This window comes from Mustela erminea, chromosome 9 (genome assembly GCF_009829155.1).
Source record: "Mustela erminea isolate mMusErm1 chromosome 9, mMusErm1.Pri, whole genome shotgun sequence".
NCBI lineage: Eukaryota > Metazoa > Chordata > Mammalia > Carnivora > Mustelidae > Mustela > Mustela erminea.
Genome location: NC_045622.1, coordinates 52,528,300 through 52,551,584, shown reverse-complemented (window position 1 = coordinate 52,551,584; position 23,285 = coordinate 52,528,300). Strand labels below are relative to the sequence as shown.

General features: G+C 38.7%; 2 protein-coding genes across 8 annotated transcripts in view; one reads left to right on the top strand and one right to left on the bottom strand.

The window, feature by feature from the left end:
- Positions 1-1,932, top strand: part of AQP11 (aquaporin 11) — a 28,062-nt gene extending 26,130 nt beyond the window's left edge. Inside the window, exon 3 of the mRNA XM_032357360.1 lies at positions 1,900-1,932. Coding sequence (XP_032213251.1) covers positions 1,900-1,926 — 27 coding nt within the window. The 3' untranslated portion in view covers positions 1,927-1,932. The remainder of the gene's footprint in view (positions 1-1,899) is intronic.
- The window catches only part of CLNS1A (chloride nucleotide-sensitive channel 1A), a 46,416-nt gene extending 24,959 nt beyond the window's left edge, over positions 1-21,457 (bottom strand). For 5 of the 7 annotated variants that reach the window (XR_004289085.1, XR_004289086.1, XM_032357356.1 and 2 more), the window contains exons 1-6: positions 21,233-21,456; positions 14,353-14,489; positions 8,065-8,163; positions 7,087-7,194; positions 5,513-5,686; positions 13-102 (exon numbers count right to left, since the gene is read on the bottom strand). Coding sequence is in view for 5 of the 7 variants with exons in the window: in XM_032357356.1 (XP_032213247.1) it covers positions 35-102; positions 5,513-5,686; positions 7,087-7,194; positions 8,065-8,163; positions 14,353-14,489; positions 21,233-21,357 (711 nt within the window). In the remaining 2 variants the exon portion in view is untranslated. Of the gene's footprint in view, positions 1-12; positions 103-5,512; positions 5,687-7,086; positions 7,195-8,064; positions 8,164-14,352; positions 14,490-21,232 lie in introns of all 7 variants that reach the window. The other 2 variants (XM_032357359.1, XM_032357354.1) reach the window with 2 other exon arrangements.
- Positions 21,458-23,285: the final 1,828 nt, after the last annotated feature.

Genomic DNA, 23,285 nt, shown 5'->3' with positions numbered 1-23,285 from the left:
TAAACTACTCACCCCACAGCAGCATAAATCATTTTCAGTGATCAACATCTGCATCCTCAAACTGTCCAGCAACCGTTGGTGTAGTGTCAACCTCCATCCCATCTAAAAAAAAGAACAAGAAAGAAAAACCACAAAAAAAAATCAACTGCTGAGCAACAGTCTACTGAGCTCTTCAGATAGGTAAAGGGTCAACCTATTCATCAACCAGAAGGAAGCTAGTGCCCTCTGTTGGTCACAATTGCTATTTCTTTCTCTTCTGAAAAAGTTAACAAGGAATAAACCAAAAAAGAAAAATGCCACCTGTACATTTAACATTTACTTTATAAATTCTCAACCTCAACATTAAAAAGACATTGGATAAGTTTTGAATGTACTACGCATCAAGTGTTCACTCTTCACAGAACTGTGCTGGGTATTTACTGTGTGACATTATCATCATCATTATTATTATTGAGATTTTATTTGAGAGCAAAGAAGAAAGACGGTGGAGGGGAGGGGTAGAGGGAGAGAGAGAAGCAGACTTCCTGCTGAGTGGGGAGCCCGATGCAGGGCTCGATCCCATGACCCAGAGATCACACCTTGAGCCAAAGGTAGACGCTATACCAACTGAGCCATGCACGTGCCCCATTATTTTTATTTTTAAAGGTATAAAAGTCCTATCCTCCCAAAACTGATGACCTAATTCTGAGAAAAGACAAAATAAGTAGAGTGAGGTTCTTGCTTATCTGTTTTGCTCATTTCATGAGGAAAAAAAGTGTGTGTGTGTGTGTGTGTGTGTGTGTAGGGAGAGACAAGGGAAAAAAGCCCTCTGGAAAGAGCTGTTTAGAACTGCTTTCTCCACTTTGGCACCTCCCATCGACCTTCAACTCTTAGCCCACAACAGGCTTCTGCCTGAGCCCCAACCCATACTCCACCTGGACATGCAGCAGAGCATGCAAATGTAACACATATCTAAAATTAAGTTATCATCTTTCCACATAGAAATGCTTCTCAGGGGCCTGGGTGGCTCAGAGGTTAAGCCTCTGCCTTCAGCTTGGGTCATGGTCTCAGAGCCCTGGGACTGAGCCCCACATCAGGCTCCCTGCTTGTTGGGGAGCCTGCTTCCCCCTACACTGTGCCTGACCCTCTGCCTACTTGAGATCTCTCTCTCTGTGTCAAATAAATAAACAAAATGTTTTTAAAAAAAAGAAAAGAAAAGAAAAGAAAAGAAATGCTTCTCTTGGGGCACCTAACTGGTTCAGTTGGTAGAGCATGGGACTCAGGGTTGAGAGTTCAAGCCCCACACTAGGAGCAGAGCCTACTTAAAAAAAAAAAAAAAGAAAAAGAAAAAAAAAGGTTTCTCTTCCCAAACATTTACGAATGGATAACTCTCACCTGTCCAATTCAGAGACCCCTACCCACATCTCTAACTTACACTGCTTCGCGCTCTTAAACATCTCTCAAATCTGTTAAGTCTTTGACATTCACTCCCAGTAACAAATGCAGGTCATGATCTCTCATCTAATTTAAATCATAACTTACTTAACAGTTTCTTTTTGGGACGCCTGGGTGGCTCAGTCAGTTAAGTGTCTGCCTTTGGCTTGGGTCATGATCCCAGGGTCCTGGGATCGAGCCCCACAACAGGCTCCCCGCTCAGCAGGGAGTCTGCTTCTTTGCCCTTCCCCTGACTCATGTACATTCTCTCTCTCTCAAATAAATAAAATCTTTAAAAAAAAAAAAAAAAAAAAAAAAAAAAAAAAACAGAGTTTCTCTTCTATCCTCCAGTATTTCCCTCTGCAATCAATGTTCCATATCACAGCCAGGATCATCTTCTGAAACTACAATCAAATTAAAAGTTCCTCACTTCACATTCTCATTGACCCAGGCAGAACACTAAAATTCTTTTAAAAAGCTTTCAAGGGGCGCCTGGGTGGCTCAGTGGGTTAAGCCGCTGCCTTCAGCTCAGGTCATGATCTCAGGGTCCTGGGATCGAGTCCCGCACTGGGCTCTCTGCTCAGCAGGGAGCCTGCTTCCCTCTCTCTCTCTCTGCCTGCCTCTCCATCTACTTGTGATTTCTCTCTGTCAAATAAATAAATAAATAAAATCTTAAAAAAAAAAAAAAGCTTTCAAGTTCCATTAATGTATAACCCAGTTCACTACTCCACCTTTATCTGTTGCTGTAATAACCACCCTTCATACACAGAGATCCAGACATAATGAACTACTTACAGTCCCCCAAAGTTGAATGGTCTCTTGAACTTCTGCACATGGCTGATCCTGTTACCTGCATCTCTCCCCAACCTGTACGCAATCCCCCTTCACCCAGGTCACTTGACTCCACTTTCTGATCTTGGCTTAGATGTCACTTACTCCATGAAGCTTGAATCTCTCTCTTGACTATCCAGGCTGAGTGAAGAGTCCAACCTCTTGATTCCATGGCTTCTCAAGCTTCCCCTATAACTCAATGCTGTATCACAATGTACTATAACTGCCTAATGAGTTAAATTATTTTTGTCTACACACGAATGCCATTGACATGAAGACAGTAATCTCATCTTACTTGGGCACTGCTATATTCTCTGTACCTGGCATAGTAGCTCAATAAACACTTCTTACGAAAATAAGCACACGAAGTACTGAAATACCACAAAAAGACAGGGTGTTTGTTTCTCAGTGTGAAAAAGATGGTTTTATTAAAGCACAGTGTGCAGGACTCAGGCAGAGAGAACTGCGATAGGCTGTATTTAAACAGCAAAAAGGTTGAAATTTACCAAGACAGCAGATCTTAGGTGTTCTCACCACAAAAAATGGGTAACTATGTGAAGCAATGGATGTTAATTAACTTGACTGTTATAATTATTTCACTATGTATATGAAAACATCATCTGGCATATCTTAAACATATATAATTTTTAGCCATTTAAAAATTTTTAAAAATAAATCAAATTTTTAAAATTGCAAAGGTCGAACAAAATAAATAAATCAATGGCAAAAAGAGTGACATGGGTACTTAGGACTTTAGGAGATGGGGAATGGTACAGGCTGAAAAAGTTTCATATATAGGCAACTCTCAATATCCTAATAAGGCTTAGGAATAAAAGTCCAAAATAGCACTCCGCAAAAAGTGTTTGTGATCTTAAAATCATTTACTATAAAGCATTAAACAAGGAATTTTACAATTTAAAAAAAAAAAAAAGCCTTCAGTGAAGAAAAGCTTTTCAATGTCCAAAGACACTCCCCTGTTAATCACTGTAATAAAAAAAAGGTAACATCTTGAATTCTTTCAGCTAAGAGTTTGATAGTACACTAGAAATCATCTGAACCATCTCAGCCCATACCCTATGTTAGAGGCTCACCAACTAGGACTTAAAATGGAGAGAATACACAAGGAATAACAGTGTGACCCAAAGCCTAAACTTTTCCAAATTAAAATATCCCAGGACTGTGACATCTGGTTGGTTAAGCCTCTGCCTTCGGCTCAGGTCATGATCTCGGGGTCCTGGAATTGAGTCCTGCATTGGGCTCTCTGCTCAGCTGGGCATCTGCTTGAAATCTCTCCCTCTACCTCTGTCCCTCCTCTTACTTGTGCAGGCGTGCACGCACACACATGCTCTCACTCAAATAAATAAATAAAATCTTAAAAAAAAAAACCAAAACCCAGGACTTCAGAACCCCCAGGTCAACATGCTATATGTGCATGATGATATTGATTACAGCATTATATTACAGAAACTTGTATTGCCCAATAAAAGAAAAACGAGGGATTCCTGGGTGGCTCAGTCAGTTAAGGGTTCAACTCTTGGTTTTGGCTCAGGTCATGATTTCAGTGTCCTGAGACTGAGCCCCCATATTGGGCTCCACACTCTGCAGAATATGCTTGAGATTCTCTCGGTCTCTCCTTCTGTCCTTCCCCATGCTTGCATGCTCTCTTTCAAATAAATTAATCAATTAAATCTTTATTTAAAAAAAGAAAAACTACAGTAACCCTCTTTAAGAATATCTGCATCTCTAAAAATTAAAAGTGGTAAGACTCGTTAACAACATTAAAATACTAGTACATATTAAATACATGTAAGATGCAAGAAGTGCTTATAACAGGTCCTAATGTATTCTTTTTGCATAATAGCTCATTTAATCTTCTCACTTATTAACTATTTGACCTCTAGCAAGTTATGTGATCTTTCTGTGCTTCAGTTTCTTCATCTGTAAAGTAGGGATCACAGTAACATTTACCACAGAACATTCTTTGAAGGATTAAATGAGTATGTGCAATGTGCTTAAATCAGGGTCTGGCACATAAGAGCAGTATCTCAATGTTCTACTGAGAGTAGAAGGAACAAAATCAGAGATATGTGGGGCAAAGGTGAGGTTGTCTCTTCAGAGTTAGAACTTTATATGGTGATTATCAGGCAATCACTGAGGGAACATCCCTATATAGGGGTGACCACAGAGTGTTCTCAGATTAAGATGGCACAGTGAGGTGGAGGCAAGAATGATCGAGGCAAAAAATTTTACTATTGTAAATCCAGTCGGAGAAGACAAGGGCCTAGGGTTGAAGGACAGCAGCAGTAATAGCAAGGAAATGTTAGTCATTTAAATGAAAAAATCCATGGGCCCCAGAATTGCACTGGAACAAGAAATAAGAAGTAAAGGCTGAGTCAGAAGAATACTTCAACATTCTGACTGAAATAGGGTACTCAGAAAGCAAATCAGTCTTATAGGGGAAATATTTACCAAAAAATCTACAAAGTGGAGATAACAGAAGCAAATTTGAAAGCCATTTGTTTAAGGTCCAGAAGTTTGTCACAGAATAAGAACCCAAGTTTCTTGAGTGCAGTCTAGCCCTTTTAATTAATAGATTATCCTAGTTTTGCATATAATCATATAGGAATTAGTTTTAAAAATAGAAACAGCAGCATAGATACACATACACATAAGCAAACAAACAAAAAGACTGGAAAGATATGCAAAAGAAAAATTAACAGAGGTCTTTCAATCATAATTACACTTGATTTTTCATTTCTTCTTTGCCTGTGTCCATTTAAGATTTTTGACTGTCAAAAGACTATTTTTGTAGTTCAGGAGAAAAGTAAAAAAAAAAAAACAACAACAAAGTTTCATGAGAATTCTCATTCTATATAATTCTACATTTGCTTCCTACATGGTAAGATTAATTCTGCGATTTCTCTCTCTTGAGTTTCTAGGGGTGCCTGGGTGGCTCAGTGGTTAAAGCCTCTGCCTTCGGCTCAGGTCATGATCCCAGGGTCCTGGGATCGAGCCCCACATTGGGCTCTCTGCTCAGTGGGGAGCCCGCTTCCCTCTCTCTCTCCGCCTGCCTCTCTGCCTACTTGCGATCTCTGTCTGTCAAATTAATAAATATATATATATTATATAAATATATATATATATATATATATATATATATATATATATATATATAAAGAGTTTCTAAAAGAACATATATATCTCTCCGTACCTTCCCCTGCTGCCCAAGGACCATCTAACTGCTCACAGTGAAAGAAAGGATACTCACCTTCATAATCTCTTATTGAATCTTCTGTCCGGACTCCAGCCATGTTATACTGGCTGCTCACAGACTGAGAAAGCATTCCTTCTAATCTCTCCAATGTGGCTTGGCCTTCTGCTGTTAAATGGGATAATCCTTCTTCATAGGTATAAAATGTAGGGATGTCTCCCTGCCCTTGTTCTAAATAAATAAAATGCTTTTAAGCTATTATAAAGCAATTAGAAAAACATGGATAAGCAATAATGCATTTACTGAAGATAAGATACAGTTTAAAAAGGCTTCTAGGGAAATATTTTTCAATATTTATTTAATACAGAGATGTAGGTCATCTATTGAAAATAAAGACACAAAGAAAATGTCTCTACCCTCCATAAGGAGAAGGGATTCCACAAGATAATGAGCCAGTAAACAGCAATTCTCAAAAAATCAAATGTCCATGAACTAGAGGGAATTTTATAGGTGAGTGCAAATTAATATGATACTAATTTGTACTGATAGGTTTTTTGGATTAAAACACATGCTCCTTTAAAGAATAACACGGAAGACATTGGGAGATGGAGAGGAGATGTGAGATGGAGAAATCGGAGGGGGAGACAAACCATGAGTGACTGTGAACTCTGAGAAACAAACTGAGGGTTTTGGAGGGGAGGAGGTAGGGGGTAGGGTGAGCCTGGTGGGTATTAAGGAGGGCACGTATTGCATGGAGCACTGGATTGGTGCATAAACAATGAATTTTGAAACACTGAAAAAAATAAAATACTTAAAAACAACAACAACAAAAACAAAAAACAAAAACACGTGCTCCCTTTAAAAACTGAGAAATTCTGGAAAATATAAAAAGGATAAAAAATAAAATCATTCAAAAATCTCATTGGAAATGAGAATATGTTTAGATACATTCTCTAATTGTACCTCCTCCTGTATTCTCTAAATGTATCTCCTTCTCATAGAAGGAAAACTCTAGAACCGAATTTGTCTCAGGCCAGGAAGTAGGTACATATGGAGGAAAGGACTTTGGACAGCCAGATCAGTGGACATGAAAGCAGTGGGAAAAAGAAAAGAAAAGAGAACAGCAGGCACCTCACGTTATAAGACTACCAGACTATGATGGTATTCTGGTCTGGAAAAGAGAAATAATCTTAGATAAATGACGTATGGTTCTCGGGGGAGAAAATGACTTTGGTAGTGAGTTGTTTGAAGCATTATGTTAAGTAAAGCTGTAGGTGATAAAGTTTTTAAGTGGTGGAGGGAGAAGGCTTGTTCTCTGGGAGCAGGTGCATCAATTTAAAAGATTCTCCCAACCATCCGCTTTCTCATCTATTGTTTTCTTCCCCTCCATTTATCTCTATTCATTTTCTGCTCCCAATCATACCTACTTTTTACCCTCAAGCTTGGAAAATCCATCCATTTTTCCAGTTTGGCTTAGACATGAACTGCACCATTCACTTTTGAGTGAGTATTTAATAGAGTATTAAATGAGTATTTAATAGAAATATAAAAAACTATAATCCCATAGCCTTAGTACAAATAACTGGTTAAAATGAAATAAACACACATTTAAGAAAATCCGTTTCACTAACCATGTGCTTCCACATCATATTCTTCTCCATCATAATCATCTGAGTCTTCATCCTCAGGATCAGGATGCAAAGCCTGGCATTCACACATTGCAGTGAACATTGCCTCCACTGAACAAGGAAATTGTAATGAACATTCTTTTCTGGCCAGTGTAGAGTGAAAATTTAATAGTATAACCAACAGTGTAAATTAATTCAATGGGTAGATAAGAAATATACCAGAGTCTCACTATTTATAAAACCTGCTAAATTCCAAGAATCAATCTTGAAAAGTACTTGATAGAAATGGACAAGTCACAAAATAATAGTTCATTTTAAGATAATGCTGAGACTTCTTCATGCCTGGCTGGGTTTTCTGAGAAAAAGAGGCAGTGTCTTGATCAGACTGCTAGTATCAGGGTGAAGCCCCTTTCAGTTCATAGGGCTCTTTTCCAGCTATCCAGCTATCCTGGCATCTTCCACTTTGGAACTGCCAAGACCCCTGCCCTCTATCTGGCAAGATTCAAAGTCAATAGCATCAAGTCAATAAAAATAACCAGATCCCTCCATTCACAAAACACACCAAATAACATGGTGTCTCCTATACCCTCACCACACTGACAATCTTTGATATCAATAGGTATCTGGTCCTCAATGATACGTTAGATGTTAGGATGAAGAAAAAGCAACGGAACAGAGGTAATGAGGCTAAAGGTAAAAGTGTATGTGTAGGGGCGCCTGGGTGGCTCAGTGGGTTAAGCCACTGCCTTCGGCTCAGGTCATGATCTCAGAGTCCTGGGATCGAGTCCCGCATTGGGCTCTCTGCTCAGCGGAGAGCCTGCTTCCCTCTCTCTCTCTCTGCCTGCCTCTCCGTCTACTTGTGATTTCTCTCTGTCAAATAAATAAATAGAATCTTTAAAAAAAAAAAAAAAAGTGTATGTGTATGAGGGGTGGGATACTTGGTATATAAAAGGAAAAGAATCAATTCTATAGAATACTCACATGCTGATTTATCACTAGGCACAAATCTGAATTCAGCAATAGGTTCAGCATCATCATCACTGTCTTCTTCTTCTTCAGTAACAGATTCCTTTGATTCTTCTAGGAAGGGAATAAAAATAACTTTTTAAATGATGTTTTTTGTTTTGGAAAAAAAGAACCCTAAAATAAATTCATAAAGGATGCTTCCTGATGTATCTAAACACTGCAATATAGTTTTTACTTCATAACATGGTTATTTTAGAGCTAAAAAAGACCTTGCGCAGCCTCCCTGGTCTAGTCACACTGTGCCTTACTGAACTCTAAGGATCCCAAGCCCCCTTTGAAGTCATGGTAGGGGTGAGGAAACCCAAACAGGCCTCTAACAAGTACAGTTCCACTGTCATCTGCCTCTCCTACCTTTCACCATGAAACAAAGGATTCAGTAGCAGTTTGTAAACCACTGATGTGCTTTATCACCAATAATTTACAGATGAGAAAACTAAGGCCCATAAAAGTTAGCAAACCAAACAGATAAATTACTGAAGTCTGTAGGCAAGAAAAAAATACAAATGTTCAATAAAGAAAACTAGCACAGGCTGCTGATGGAAGCAGGAACTGCTACAACTATTCTGGAGGTATGCATAGCCTATTACCCAGCAATTCCTCATCTATGTATACATTATGTACAGAAGGAGTTTATACATAAATGTTTAGTGAAGTACTGTATGCACTTGTGAAAATTTTAAAAATAAATGCTACTTAAAAAAACAAACAAACATGTATTGTAACCCGGTCATGTGATATTTTATAGACAGCAGTTAAAAAGAAATGAGTATTTTTATGTAACAAAACTCCTAGATTAAAAAATGTAACCAAGTGAAAAAACCAACTACAGAATATATATAAATAATACATTTACTTATTAAAAGTTTAAACGTAAAATAAAACCATTATTTTGCTTATGGATTTTATACATATTCAGTAAAAAATCTAAAAGCTTAGATGGGAAGGACACATAACCACCTTTAGGGCAATGTTTAATTTGGGAGACAGAGTATGGAACAAAATGGAAAAGGTATGAAAAGGATTTCAATGATACCAATACAGTTTTAGCTCTTTATATTTTTTTAAAGATTTATTCATTTTATTTTATTTTATTTTTTAAAGGATTTTTTAATTATTTATTTTACACACACAGAAAGCTTAACTTAGTTAAAAGCTTATCACAGATGCTTAACTGAGCCATGCACATCTGCCTAAAGATTTGTTCATTTCAGAAAGAGAGAGAGAGAGTGCAATTGGGGAAGAAAGGGAGAGGAATAGGGACAGAAAAAATCTCAAGCAGACTCCCCGCTAAGCATAAAGCCAGACACTAAGCTCCATCTTAGGACCTGAGCAGAAATCAAGAGTCAGACACTTAACTGACTGAGCCTCCTAGACACTCCCAGTTTTATTTCTTTAAAAGACTAATATGAGGGACGAGTGGGTGGCTCAGTCAGTTAAGCCACTGCCTTTGGCTCAGGTCATGATCCCAGGGTCCTGGGATGGAGTCCCACATCGGGCTCCTTGCTCAGCGGAGAGTCTGCTTCTCTCTTTGCCTTTGCCTGCCACTCTGCCTGCTTGTGCACACTCGCTCTCTCTCTGACAAATAAATAAGTAATAAAATCTTAAAAAAAAAAAAAAAAGACAAATGAAAAAAAAAGAATTTATGTTAGATAAAGAATAATGAAAACTTTTTATTACTCTCTGTACTTTTCCATGTTTGAACTGTTTCATAACTTTAAAAAACCAGGTCGGGGCATTGAACATTTTTATTATAAAACTAAACTCTGAAGGTATCTACAGAGTTGGCTTTTTTTCTGGCTGACTCAATTGGTAGAGCACATTGACTCTTGATCTCAGGATCTTAAGTTCGAGCTCCACACTGGATGCAGAGATTACTTAAAAATAAAATCTTCAGGGGCGCCTGGGTGGCTCAGTGGTTAAAGTCTCTGCCTTTGGCTCAGGTCATGGTCCCAGGGTCCTGGGATAGAGCCCCGCATCGGGCTCTCTGCTCGGCAGGGAGCCTGCTTCCCCCTCTCTCTCTGTCTGCCTCTCTGCCTACTTGTGATCTCTGTCTGTCAAATAAATAAATAAAATCTTTAAAAAAAAAAATCTTCAGGGGTGCCTGGCTGGCTCAGTCAGTAGAGAATGAGACTCCTGCTATCTGAGTTCTAAGTACAAGTCCTTGAGTGTACTGACTGCTTAAAAATAAAATCTTAAAGAAAAAAAAAAACTTTAAAAATAAATAATATAAAAAATTTACAAAACCAGGTCAACAAAGTACTTAAATAGACTCTCAAAACATGCTCAAACTAATATGAATTAAAGGTGTTACATGCAACTGATGAATCACTAAATTCTACCCCAGAAACTAATAATATACTACAGGTTAACTAAACTGAATTTAAATAAAAAATAACACATAAAAATGTAAATTAAATGCTGTTTAGCATATTCAAGTTACCATTTAAAAAATATTTTATTTCCCTATGCAGATGAAAACAAAGTAGAAAGATTCTTATACTATATCAAAAGTGTAAACTGATACACAATTTTTGGAAAGCAATCTGACAATATATGTTAAGAGCTTTAAAAATAGCACCTTCAAAGCAGCAATTCTACTCCTAGGAATCAACTATAAGGGGTATCTAAATGCTTTTTTTATTTTTATTTTTTTACTTTTATTTTTCCAAGCCATGCAAGCTGAATGTAGAATGAAAAAAATCTTAATTTTTATATATATATTTATAAGCAAAGTATAATACACACATGTATATATGTATTATATGTATATAATACATATATGTATACATGTATATGTATAATACATACATGTATATATGTATATAATACACATGTATTGTATGTATATAATGTATGTATATGTATATAATACATATGTATTATATACATATCGTATGTGTATATGTGTATTATACTTTGCTTATAATACATATATGTATATATGTATAATGTATGTATACATAATGCATATATGTATATATGTATTATATACATATGTATTATATACATATCATATGTATATATATGTATTATACTTTGCTTATAAATATATATATAAAAATAACGATTTTTTTCATTCTACATTTAGCTTGCATGGCTTGGAAAAATAAAAGTAAAAAAATAAAAATACATATACATATATATGATATGTATATATACTTTGCTTATAAATATATACATATATACATATAAATGTATAAATTTGCTTATATAAGCAAAAAAGGAAAAAAATTTAAATGCCCACTATTAACAATTTTAAATAACAGATTTCATAGGACATTTATCTGTCCTATTGCTGTTATATAGTTATATTGTTATACTGTCCTCTGTAAACAAGGGAAATAATAAAAAAAATTGGAGAACTCTAAACAACTCTAACAGTTGAATTTAATACATTATGGTAGTACCAAACTTTTTCAGTGTTTTAATAAAAATGAAATGTACTTAACTATTATAACTATTATTCTATAACTGAATGAACATCACTTTTATATTATAAAAGTAATACATGCTGGTATAAAAATAATTGAAAGAGTGTGATGTAGTCCAAGGAAAAAGTAAGTCCCTACCACCCTAGTTCCTCTCCCTAGAAATAAGAGTTATAACAATATTTTTTATATCCTCAGGAATCTACCTTGAGGCAAGAAATATAAATACAATACAGTATCTTTGCAATTAAGAAAAATACACAACTATGACCAACACTCATCATCTCATGCTAGATCATAGTATCTGCCATATTTCCAGTCTCTAAACTTTTCTAAATTTTTAACAGTGCAAGTAAGTTTTCAGTTATTTTAAAAATAATCTAGTATCCTCAATTATTAGTTGAAAGTCTACTTTAATAAGGTTTATGGAGGTAATCCAAAGAGAAAAAAAACATCTGGAGCTTGGAGAATCAGGATAGGAACAAAGGCTGGGAAAACAGGATCCAAGCACGTGAACTTATGAGAAGAGCTGAATCCCACAAAAACAGAACTAGAGGGGTGCCTGGGTGGTTCAGTGGGTTAAGCCTCTGCCTTCAGCTCAGGTGATGAATCTCAGGGTTCTGGGATGGAGCCCCACATTGGGCTCTCTGCTCAATAGGGAGCCTGCTTCCACCCCTCTCTCTCTGCCTGCCTCTCTAATTGTGATCTCTGTCAAATAAATAAATAAAACCTAGAAAAAAAAAAAAATAAAGAAACAAAAAAAAAACTGGAACTGGAGAACTACTACGTAAATGTGACCCAGGAGGATTCTACTTTTTAGTATGATAGTGAAATCCAACTTAGTTTGGTAAGAAAGATTAATCATAGTCCCATCAATTTCAAGAATATAATCATATAGAGCAAACATTTAAAATACCTATCTCAAACCTACTGAATCCTTACTGCCTAGTCTGGGACTCCTGGTATTTTATTTTTAATGCTCCCCAGGTGTTTCTACAGTGCAGCCACGTTTAAGAACTAAATACTACAAACCCCTCATTTTTCTGGATGAAACTTAGGCTCAGAGAGACGAAAATAACTTGCTTACCAAGTTAATGACAGTCTTATTCAGTGTTTTTTTTCTCTTTAGCTACATCTCTAACCTTGAACTCTACCTCTCTAACCTAATTTTCTAACATACATCTTTGGCCAAAGCTAATACTCTCCACTATTTATGGGCATTTCACACCACGAACTGGAAATGACTAGCAAGGTCACCTCTCAGTTTTGCAATTCTATGAATGAATGGCTTACACTAAGTATGAAATAATCTTGTTTATAAAATCATAGCTGTACTTATTTGGAAAGTGAACTTTATGCCCCAAACCTCCTCATTTGGAAATCTTACTACAACCCAAAGTCAACAACTTTTTCTTTTCCTTACCCTCTCTTTCAAACTTCACTAGATTTTTATCTATCTTTGCATTTTTTCCAATGGCAAGTGTTCAAAATCTTTTACCAAAAATATTTTCAGAGAGCTGAATCAGGCAGGACTGATGAGACAGGGTTGCCAAAAGCCCTAAAAGTTATTAGATAATTTAATGTCACACTAATTATAAGTCACCATCTTACATCTGAAATGATATTAAAATCTTAAATTGAAGGAGCAGTAGCTTAACAGGCAAACTCACGGGACTGTCTCTTATACACTATTTCGAAAGAAAGGCAACATTTTATTAGTTTTATTATTTTATTTATTTTTTAAGGTTTTATTTCTTTATTTGACACAGAGAAAGAGAGAGCATATGCAAGGGCGGGAGCAGGGAGGGAGAGGAAGAAGCCGAAAAAGTGGGGCTTGATCCCAGGACACTGGGCATAAGCCGAGCTGAAGGCAGATCCTTAACCAAATGAGCCACCTAGGCACCCCACACCCCATTATTTTAAAAGCACAAGTTCAGTAAAAGTGTAACAAATTGTCCTTTCAGTCACAAAGCTCTGCATTTCTACAAAAGTTGGGCATATTAAACTGACACAACATAAGAATAACTTCTCACTTAGTTACACTTACAAAAATTAAACACAAGTTTTAATTTTGTGCCTAATTTGTTTCTCATTTGGCATTCTTACAACCCATTGTCAACAATCCCCCAAATGGATTTTTTTCTCTTTCTTACCCCTTCTTTCATCACTTTCACTAGATTTTTATGAATCTAATTATTTCAATAGCAAAAATTGGGAATCTTGTACTACAGGGTTTCTCAACTTGGACACTACTGACATTTGGACTGGGTTAATTCCTGATTGTGGGAGGCTATCCTGTGCCTTGTGGGGTGCTAAGTAGCATCTCTGGTCTCTAACTACTAGATGTCAGTAGCACTCTACTCCCCTTCCAATCATGACAATCCAAATGTCATTGCCTAAAGGGGGGGGGGGGGGGGGCGCACAACACTGTCCCCTCACTGAGAACCACTTCTCTAATAAAACAAAAAAAAAAAAACCAGGTTCTACACTAAACTCTTGGAAGCACAAAGTATACTGATCTATGCTTCTAAGGGTGCTAAATATAAATGCCTTTACAAAGAGAAAGAATAAACAATTCAATGTAAGAGGAAAAAGTAGAAATATAAATCCACAATAAATGAAAAATTCTAAGTGCAAATACATAGAAAATAAAAAGTACTGTCCAAATTATTTTACTGAGTTGAAATTTTGCTTAATAATCTATTACCCAAAATTGGTCAATGCCTTGAATATTAATGATCAAGACCTTTTTTTAAATATATGATATTTAATATTCCAATAAAAGAAGATCAAGATTAGATTACACCATACATACCTCCAAATTTGGCATTCACCATAACATACAAATGCTCTCGTGGATAGGCATTTAGGTCCCTGGACACGGCATGCAAGCTAATGGTAGGATATTCCAGTGAGAATCCTAATCCAGAGCCATCTAACCAAGACAGGCGGCTGAAAAACACGTGTAAAGTAGATTATTTTAAGAAATTAAATCCTAATTTAGCCCTGAAGTTTATAAAGGTTCAGCTTGGACAGTTTTATGCATGTGAATAAATTCAAGCTTAGTGTTTAGAAATACTCCTTTTTTTTGCCCTAAAGATATTTTTTAAAAAATTATTTAACAGAGAGACACAGCAAGAGAGGGAACACAAGCAGAGGAAGTGGAAAAGGGGGCTATCTGCTGAGCATGGAACCTGATGTGGGGCTCGATCCCATCCCAAGATCCTGGGATCACAACCCAAGCTGAAGACAGACGCCCAACAACTGAGCCACCCAGGCACCCCTAGAAATATTCCTAAAATAATGAAATTCAGCAGCAGGAACTGACTTTCTTTAAAACCAATTCTGTTGGGGCCCCTGGGTGGCTTAGTGGGTTAAAGCCTCTGTCTTCAGCTCAGGTCGTGATCCCAAGGTCCTGGGATAGAGCCCCGCATCAGGCTTTCTGCTCAGCGGGGAGCCTGCTTCCTCCTCTCTCTCTGCCTGCCTCTCTGCCTACTTGTGATCTCTGTCAAATAAATAAATAAAATCTTTAAAAAACAAAACAAAACAATTCTGTTAAGTTCTCTTCTCCTCTAGCTAAAAATTAAAAAAAACCTTGAAATGCAATTTCTTCTTTTTTTTTTTTTTAAAGATTTTATTTATTTATTTGACAGAGAGAGATCACAAGTAGGCAGAGAGGCAGAGGGAGAGAGAGGAGGAAGCAGGCTCCCTGCTGAGCAGAGAGCCCGATGCGGGACTCGATCCCAGGACCCTGAGATCATGACCTGAGCCGAAGGCAGCGGCTTAACCCACTGAGCCACCCAGGCGCCCTTGAAATGCAATTTCTTAAGTCACATGTGTTTCTATGCCTTTCATCCTGGTTCTTATCTGGAATGTCTTCAGGTGCCTTGCTTTTGCAATTCCTCCTCAACTGGTTAAGTCCCAGCTCCTCCTTGAGTCCTCCCTCCAATTACTCCATTACATAATGATGTCTTCTTTTTCTGAATTGCACTTATGTGCAGTAATAAGCCATTTAGCACTTAACTCTGTGGAAATGGATCTCAGATGTACCCTGACAGAATATGAGCTACTTGACGGAACCTGTCATATTCCTTTATTTCATGTTCTTCAAAACCACTAGCATTAGTGCTCAGCATATAAGTATGCAATAAACTCTTGGGAGTAACTTAATTTCTCCACAAGTAAGACATTAAATGACATATACATGAAATGGCTGTCATCATAGTTACCACAAGTTAGATAATACTTATCCCATTGAAAGACCTGAAGCCTTTCAGTTATTCTGCAGCTTTAAAAGAAAGCCACAAATAAGAAAAGTCTAGTTTTCCCTCAAAAGTGGCCAAATGCAAATATTTTATTGGGATAATAAAGGAAATATATCACCAAAATCAGTATGTTGAGTTTTGAGTAAAGGCTGGCTAATTTTTTGGCAATACTTCCCATATTTTACCTTAGCAGGGAAAAAAGTAGCAAAAAGATCCTTAAGAGACCACACACCAAAAATGTTAATAGGGTAAAAGTTAATGAAATATAGTGGCTGCACAGGATTGGAGACAAATGGAGACTGACTGCTAATGAGTGCCAATTTCTTTTGGGGTGATGAAAATATTCTAAAATCAATTGTGATGGTTGCACAACTCTGTGAGTAGACTAACAACCACTGAATTGTATATGTGAATTATCTCAATAAAGCTTTTATTTAAAAAAGAAATTAATACAATAACACCCTCATATCATTCTACTTTTTACATAATTTTAACAAGCCTGGTTGCCTAATTTCTAAGCAAGCAAAAACAAATACAGTGATGAACCTAGGACTCCCTCGGGCCAGAACAATGACAGCCCAGCAGTCTGAGACCACTCATATTCCATGTAAGGGGAGAATGAACTTGACACCTTAGTCCACCTAAAGAAAATCCATGTCTGAGAACACAATTAAGTGTATATAATACATGACCCTCACTTATCAGAAGCGAAAACAGAATTAGATGGTGTAAAAATACGTACAGCTCTAAGTAGACAAAAATGCAATGACTTGTACACTAAAAAAAGCAAAAGTAGGAAAAGATGCACTGTCATTTGCAAGGATTTCCATTCAACATATTTATTAAAAAAAGAAAAAGAAAACCTGGGAGGCTTAAAATGATAAATCGTAAGAAGCTTAAAGAGGTAAGCTCAAAAAATTATTTCCCAGAATGATTCATTCCATTAGTTTCAAAGAAATAGATTTTACTATTGCAATTGGATTGTGTGTGGTATACATACATATCTTTCCTGTCCACTGCTTTCTTCTTCTTCTTTTTTTTTTTAAGATTTTATTTATTTATTTAACAGAGAAAGATCGCAAGTAGGCAGAGAGGCAAGCAGAGAGAGGAGGAAGCAGGCTCCCTGCCGAGCAAAGAACCCGATGCGGGGCTCGATCCCAGGACCCTGAGACCATGACCTGAGCCGAAGGCAGAGGCTTTAAGCCACTGAGCCACCCAGGCGCCCCCCACTGCTTTCTTCTTAATAGGGAAATGAAATAGTGCTCACATATCAAAGAAGTAATGCTAGTCCTTTACTAGAACTCTATTATTTTAAGCAAATAAACTGCCTTTTCTCACTTCAAAAATGGCCAGTATCATCACAACTCAAAAGTGATAGTCCAAATTTGGGTATCCAAAATCATTTCAAATATCCAGAGCCATAAAACTTTAATAACTCAATTAGAAGATGGAAAAACTAAAATATAAAGTGAACTCACCACCTATCAAATTATGGTCTTCATTTTTTTTTTTTAAGATTTATTTATTTGAGGGGCACCTGGGTGGCTCAGTGGGTTGAGCCTCTGCCTTCCGCTCGGGTCATGCTCTCAGGGTTCTGGGATCGAGCCCCATATCGGGCTCTCTGCTCGGTGGGGAGCCTGCTTCCTCCTCCCTCTCTGCCTGCCTCTCTGCTACCTGTGATTTCTGTCTGTCAAATAAATAAATAAAATCTTTAAAAAAAAAAAAAAGAACCTCAGTCTTTAAAAAAAAAAAAAAAAAAAAGATTTATTTATTTTAGAGAGCTAGAGGAGAGGGAGTGGGCAGAAAGAGAATCCCAAGCAGACTCTCCGCCAGACTTGCTCTTACAACCCCAAGATCATGACCTAAGCCAAAGTCAAACCAAGAGTCCGGCACTTAACCAACTGAGCCACCAAGGCACCCCTATGGTCTTTACTTTAAAAAGCACATAACTGCTTTGTAGTTCCTTATACATGGACATGGATATGCACTCTATAGAACAGAAGCAAATTCTACTCAAAAGCAACATTTACTCTGATCGCCATGTTCTTCTTCATTTTTCCACATATTATAGAAGAAAAGCCCTCCCAAACCAAAATATCTAATTAACTACACCCAACCCAAAGAAGCCATGAGTCACAAAAGGGAAAAAACAAATAGATAGTAATACAGAGGAACATTTTGCTAATTTCTAATGCTTCTGAACAAGTATGATCATTATACCTTATTCCTGGCATGAGGTGAAGAACAGGAAAGAGATACGAGGTTTTGATTTTGAGTTGGCTTAACTATTTGTTTTAAAATTTACTTTGGCTTAAGATATATTTTAACTACCTACTTTATCCATTTCAAATGCTCTATTTTGAATAATGCATGCCTCTGATCTGTTCCCCACCTGGGTAAAAAAGTCAATTTCCTATGAAAACTCAACTTTGAAAATAAGCCCAAGAGTTCTGTATCTCTCAACACACATCTGAGAAACCACCTAAAATTAAATCAGACCCGATCTTTCTTTACCAAAAATCCTAAAATAATGTTCTCAAAGCTTTGGGCAATAAGCCAAACTCATAGAACATGCTCCTTCTTTTTTTTTTTTTTTTTTTAAAGATTTTATTTATTTATCTGACAGAGAGAGACCAAGCAGGCAGAAAGGCAGGCAGAGAGAGAGAGAGGAGGAAGCAGGCTCCCCGCCAAGCAGAGAGCCCGATGCGGGACTCGATCCCAGGACCCTGAGATCATGACCTGAGCCGAAGGCAGAGGCTTAACCCACTGAGCCACCCAGGCACCCCAAACATGCTCTTTCTTCAGTTTTATTATTTGTCCACCCTTTTCCCTTCATTCCCTCGATGAAGATGGTGTGTGTATTATATACTCTGGCACACACTAAATATTGTTTCTTACCCTTGCCTCTGAGCATCCTGTCTCTTCTAAATAGAACGTTACCCCTTAGCCCCACCTCATTAACCTGGCTGTTAATGCCCATTTGTCATATCCTCTAGGAAACCTCTGTTTGTTGAGGCCTTGATTCTATCAAGACCTGGAAATGCCTGGGGGAAAGAAAAGTGGAAAGAGACCAAGAAGGTAATGCTAACAAAGAGTAAAGAGTGATGAATAAAGCTGTCCATGGTCCTCAGAATATTCTATTCTTCTTTTACTTTTTTTAAAGATTTTATTTATTTATTTGACAAGCAGAGATCACAAGTAAGCAGAGAGGCAGGCAGAGAGAGAGAAGGGGAAGCAGGCTCCCCGCTAAGCTGAAAGCCCGATGCAGGGCTGGATCCCAGGACCCTGAGATCATGACCTGAGCTGAAGGCAGAGGCTCAACCCACTGAGCCACCCAGGTGCCCCCAGAATATTCTATTCTTAACCTAGATAGTGGATATACAGGGGCTGGTTTAATTATAATTCTTTAAATCACCCATATATAATGTATATTCCTTTTTGTATGTATATTTTACAAAAATATTTTCTTAAAGAAGGTAAGAGATTTCTCAGTGAAAAGATGATATGAAAATTTTTTAAACATATGACCTTAAAAGAAGTTTCTATTTCTTCAGTGTGATAACTATATTGTGATTATACAGGACAATGTCCTTGTTCTTAGGAGATTTTTGCTGAAGTATTTACGGACGAATGGACAACATGCCTGCAACTCTCAAACAACTCAGAAAAAAGGTAAGTGTGGTAAAATGTTAACAAGTGATGAATGTTTGTCTATGTGTATTAATAAACAACACTTGAGATTTTTCTTTAGGTTTGAAGTTTTTCAAAATGAAAAGACAAGCATAGGGCCTTGTCTTCCTTTCCCCAAACAGTAGTTACATTATAGAAAGAGTCAATATACAGCACTCTCCGCCATTTAGAATTGCTCTCCCAAGATCATTAAAGATCTCCTTGTCATTACCCATCAGATGCTTTTCAGATTTTGACTGCTTCTCCCTATTGTCTGTTCTCAAGTCTCTTCTTCCATACCTATCTTACTATAGATATGCCTTGGCCCTCTTCTCTTCTGGTGTATCTAACCTATCCGCCATGAGTATACGCTAACCTTTACACTAATGATTTCTTAATCTCTATGGTTAATACTCTCCCAACACACACACTCTTGTGTCCAACTAATCACACATGTCCAGACCAAACTCATTATTTGCACCTCACCCCCAACTTGCTTTTCCTCCCATCTCTATTTCCTCTCTCAGTGATTGGTCAAAATTCCTAAGCTGTCCTCAATGTTTTAGACTTTACATTTTCTTGTGTGCTCTGTGGTAGGCAAAAATTTGCTTCCTCCAGGACTTTCAACCCCCTAGTGTCAAGCCTATGAATATATTTTCACATGGCAAGAGAAAACCTGTATATGTAATTAAGGTTACTAATCAGTTAACAACAGAATGGAGAGATCATCCTGGATATTCTGTGTGGGTCCAATGGTATCACATGAGCTCTTTTTTTTTTTTTTTTAAAGATTTTATTTATTTATTTGACCGAGATCACAAGCAGGCAGAGAGACTGGGGGAAAGCAGGCTCCCCGCTGAGCAGAGAGGCCGATGCGGGGCTCGATCCCAGGACCCTGAGACCATCACCTGAGCTGAAGGCAGAGGCTTAAACCACGGAGCCACCCAGGCGCCCCGGAATCACATGAGCTCTTAAAAAGGAGAGAAATTTCCCTGGCTGTAGACAAAAGTGATGCATCAGTAGAAGTCAGACAAATTTCAAGGATGGGAAGGATTCAATGTGTTTGAGGATGACTGAAACCGTGTAACAAGGAAATAGGGACCTCAGTCCTACAGCTACGATATTGGAGACACATCTGTCTTACGGCAAAATTACAGTGCTCCAGGAGGCCAAATAAAAGGGCAATTCCTCCTAGGAATGGAAATGGGAGTCAGAAATGGGAAACGAGAAATGGGAGTCTCAGTATCTCTTGGATCTGATCTCAGTTTGCGTGGGGTTGAGGATGTTCCTCTCCCCATCCACACCTACAGAAGAAAAGCCGTACTTCTTAACTAAACTTTTAAAATCCTCCACAATCTGCTCTAAACTTAGATATTTTGCCCAGGGCAACACCTTCCGCACCTTTTCACAGGCAAACAGGCACAAGGATGATTCTCAACTCAGGGGCTGGAAACTCAAAACCTTAAAACGAAACCCTGAATAAAGAGCGACGCACTCAGCAGACGTCGGGAAAACAGGTAAAAGCATAATCAATGAGAGAACTCCGTGTGAGAAAGAGGAAGACTCGGGAGAAAGGGACACCGGAACAATCGAGTCTTCGCCCCGGCAGAGGCCCCCCCTGAGGCGACCCAGAGCTCGCGCGCTCCACCTCTCAGCAGCCCGCGAGGTCGCGGTCTCGTCCCCGCCCCGCCACTCAGCCGCGCCAGCAGGAGGAAGGCGGCGCGCAGGAAACCGGCACAGGGGAACAGGGACCCTGCCTACCTCTCAGCGATGTACAGTGTGCCGGTGCCGAGGCCCTTGCCGTTCAGCACAGCCTCGGTCTCTGGCTGCTGCTGCCGAAGCCCCTCAGCCGAGTCAGGCGGCGGGAAACTTCTGAGGAAGCTCATTGCAGCAGGGAGCGTGGAGACACGAACCGGGAGGATGCTGAAGCACGTCGACTCGAGGGGGAAGCCTCGCCCCGCCCCACCCCGGAAACGGTGGCAATCACCCCGGAAGAGCAACTTAGTCCGCCCCGGAATTTGAGCCCCATCCACCATAGAGACGAGTCGTCCGGGGGCGGGCTCCCGGAGGCTTGAGAGGGCCCGGCCGCGTCGGTCACGTGACTCCCTTCTCCGGGCGTCTGCCCCGTCGCAGTTTCTTAGGCTCCGGGCTTGAAAAGCTGAACTTTCTCTCCGGCATCCTAGTCCTGCGTCATCACAGCAACCCTCTGAGAGAGGAAGCACAAGGAATGATAAACTCTTTTTTCTACAGAGGAGAAACAGAGGCCTGAGCCTTGGACAGGAATCAAAGACCGCGCTCATTTAGAGATCCGAAGTCTAAATAAGGGTTCACGGCTTTTCTCGCCTGCGCGGGCCTCAGCCTGGCGCGTCCACATCTCAGCTTAACGGCCGTGCCTCCGCCATCAGTCTAAGTTGTGACGCTGCCCCAGTGCGGGAGCCCCTCGTCTCGGGCGGGCAAACAAGCCCAAAGAGGTAATGAACTCTCTGGGTGAAGAGTTGGCTATGTCAGGGAGGACATGGCGCCCTGAAAGGAAAAGAATTAGCCCGTCAGATTCGGAACCCTTGCGTTATTTCTTCGTTGGGCACTGAAGAACGAAGTAATATGAGCAATGAAAACTTTCATCAGGAAATAATTGGTAATGGGTAACCGAGTGTTCTGTGTCAGGCACTGTTCCAGGCCCTGATTTCCTCTTTATGCTAATTATATGAGAAAGCTATTATTGATCCAGTTTTACAGATGGAAAACCTGAGGCATTAAACTGAAGAGCGAGGGTTTAGCCGGGAGAGACCTAGTGGAATTGAAGTCAGTCAGTTTCTAGGCCAAATTTTCTAGCCTGTGAAATCAGTATACTCATGCCTATACCAGCATTGTTGAGGCTGATGATTGGACATGTGGAACTGCTGCATTTCTATCTACTGAAAGAGGAGTCTTAGGTGGTTTTGTTTTGTTTTTTGTTTTTTGTTTTTTTTTTAACTAGGCTTCGTTTGTTGGTAGCGATACTGGAGGAGGGGCACACTGAGCTGGGAGAGTATTAGAAAGTTGTTCCCACAGTATAGGTGAGACAGTGGCAGTGAGAATGAAAACAGAGGAGTCTGGAGCTATTACAAAGGTAAAATCCTCAAAATCTGGAGAGAGACTGAGAGAAAGAAGGTGGTGAAAATGCACATGAGGATGGATGAAGAGAGAGAAGTCAAGGATGATTCCCAGGCAAAGTGAGTGCGTGGATGCTGGCTCATTTCTCCAAGATGGAGAATTCAGGAGGAGGAGTAAGCTTTGAGAGGCGCTAACAATCTCATATGGGAAATGGAGAGTTTCAGGGTTCCATGGGACAGCTACATGTGGTTGACTATTTAGAAAAGCAACCAATGCTTTGTTCAGAAATGGAATCTCCTAAATCAGAGAGAAAATTGGCTAAGACATGTATGATAATTTCATATCAACTTGACATAGTTTTCGTAGTGTCTTTGTAGAATGTGCTAGTCTAATGGTGAAACATTGTATTCAAGTATATAACTGAAGAAAAGAGATAGCTATGACAAAGAGCTCTTCACCTGTTACAGTGACAGGCTCAGAGGAGGCATTTAAGCAAATGTATGTCAAAGCAAACAGGCATATCAGTAAGAAATTAAAGCAGGGCAGGATTTGTTCCTTTGCCTCCTATATATCCCAATGAGTAACAGAAGCACTAGGCCTAATAGGTCTCACTTATGTATAGTGTTTTACTTTTCAAAAGAATGTTTTTCTCATCCATTGTCTCCTTTGATCTTTGTAATAATTCTGTAAGGTAGGCATGGGGGCTGTTACTATGCCCACT